This window comes from Arachis ipaensis, chromosome B02 (assembly GCF_000816755.2).
Source record: "Arachis ipaensis cultivar K30076 chromosome B02, Araip1.1, whole genome shotgun sequence".
NCBI classification, from domain to species: Eukaryota; Viridiplantae; Streptophyta; class Magnoliopsida; order Fabales; family Fabaceae; genus Arachis; species Arachis ipaensis.
The window spans coordinates 104,665,164-104,667,437 of record NC_029786.2 but is presented as its reverse complement, the minus strand read 5'-3'; the positions used below and the strand labels follow the sequence as shown (position 1 = coordinate 104,667,437).

Below are 2,274 nucleotides of genomic sequence, written 5' to 3'. Positions count from 1 at the left end.
ATATATTATATTATTATATTTAGTTGAATTTCATTTGAGTTCCATTAAATATTTACATCTTTGAATTTCTAGTTCTAGGTACCTGTTTAATGTCAGATTCGATTGTTGAATACTATACTCTCTTGTGAATATTACCTTAATTATTATCTGTTCGAATCTTTAATAACAGGAACTTCGATTCAGAATGCAACCGTAAAACCTGCCGATGATTTAGCACCAAATGTTGGTAGTGTTCAAACATACCTTGGTAGGCCATGGAAGAATTATTCAGTGACAGTGTTCATGGAATCATTCATGGATGGTTTCATAAACTCTGCAGGTTGGCATGAATGGAGTGGTGATTTTGCGCTTAGTACATTGTACTATGCTGAATTCAACAACACTGGGAATGGTTCTGACACTTCTAACCGTGTTACATGGCCTGGTTATCATGTCATTAATGCTACCGATGCAGCTAATTTTACGGTTTCTAATTTCTTGAGTGGAGATAATTGGATTCCTCAAACTGGTGTTCCATATTTGAGTGGATTAAATTAATGCAGTTAGTTATAAATCCAAGTTAATTAGACACCAAAGTTGTTCAATTATTATTCATTTAATTGGTTTTATTATTTATTAGTAGTTCATGTATGTGTATTATGGATTTGATTTGTTGTATATGTATGTTTAATTAGATATGAATAATAAGGCCTTTATTTTGTTATTATATAACATGTGCTGAATTAAGGAATTCTTATGAGCTTGAAATTATTGCTTGATTATTATATTGTTAGATCACTTAGATGATACTGATAGTTGAGTAGTTAAGTTAAAAAGATAGTTTTCACGGTTACTTGACATAGAAGCATTGTAGCAAGTAGTTGGGCTTGGCGGGAAATTCTGTTAGGAAGAATGCCAGCTTGGTACTTGGTAGTTAGAGTGGTCATTAGGAAGTGATGTAATCTGGTGTGATTAACCATTAGGGGTGAAAAAAGGCCAGCAGCCTTGTCTGTATTTAGTCTGACCTGTCCTGTTATAAAATAGGTACAGCCTCAAATTCATATAAAAGCTTTAATATGTTAGTAGATCAGGTCTAAACTTAGAATTATCAAGTCTTTTAACAGGTTTTAAATCAGGCCCGACTGAATAACAAGTCAAGTTTAGTACTTAAAAAAAGTCTATAACAAACTGCAGACTAGATTCAGGCCAATTAACTACACGACAAATTAGGCCTATTAAAAACAAAACTTGGCCTGATGTGGTCTGTTTTCATCTCTATTGACTATAATGCACATTTCCTAGTTCTAATTTTTTGCTAGTTTCATTGCGACTCGACTTTTTCTGCTCATTCTCGAATTGAAAATTTTGCTCTCTAATGCATGATTATGTACCGCATATTTAAATTTTATTTAGGAGTTTATTATTAGTTAATAAATTGATGCATAAATAAAACGAAATTTGTACTCACAATATTTATTTAAATATGAGTGAATTGACTATTCCAACTAAATTCAAATTGATTTATTAGTATGTTTGAATTTCGATGGTGAGACCTCTCTAAATGTCTAAATGCATGGGACATGGGAGACGAGATAGAGTGAATAGAATTATAAAAAAAAAAAATAGAGTGCTTACTAATGTTATGAAATAAAATAACAAGAAATAATTAAATATGTCCGTGGAATTTTTTTTCCCATCCCTTTTTGGGTGAAAAATTAAATCTCTTCTTTATTGTGTTGGTTTGGTGGCAGAGGATATGCATATATAGCTTTACTTTTATTTGTCTTCTTCAACAACTAACCCTTAATTTTCAAAAGTCAAACCCCTCCAAATTTTGCGTATATATGGATCCATGTTGGAATGATGGAAGGTTGTTGGTGAATTCATAAGTTGGTGAATTCATAAAAATTTGATCTGTTCATTATTTGTTTCCCCAGTAGTTAAAAAAATGCTTAACTCGGTCTTCTGAAATGAGAAAATTTATACAACCATTTATTAAAAAGCAAAAAAAAGGGCTTAGCTTTTTGAAAAAATAAAATTTTAAGAAGATTTTAATGAATTATTTACTAAAAAAATACTTCTTATATTTTCTCTCCAAATACAATATTTTTTAAATTAAAGAAATTAAAAGCAATTCAAACTCACACTAAAACTCTTAGAATATGTTTAGGCATGAGATGATATATAGACAAAAACATTATATTTATTTTAGGTTTAATTATTTTATTGGTCCCTATTGTTTTATTAAATTTGTAATTAGGTCTTTATATTTTTTTTCTTTTTAATTCGGTCTTT

The 2,274-nt window shown here is 29.9% G+C and overlaps 1 protein-coding gene across 1 annotated transcript in view; it reads left to right on the top strand.

Annotated features, from left to right (window-relative positions):
• Positions 1–730, top strand: part of LOC107626183 (pectinesterase) — a 3,544-nt gene extending 2,814 nt beyond the window's left edge. The window contains exon 3 of the mRNA XM_016329000.2: positions 170–730. Within this exon, the coding sequence (XP_016184486.1) occupies positions 170–537 (368 nt within the window). The 3' untranslated portion in view covers positions 538–730. The remainder of the gene's footprint in view (positions 1–169) is intronic.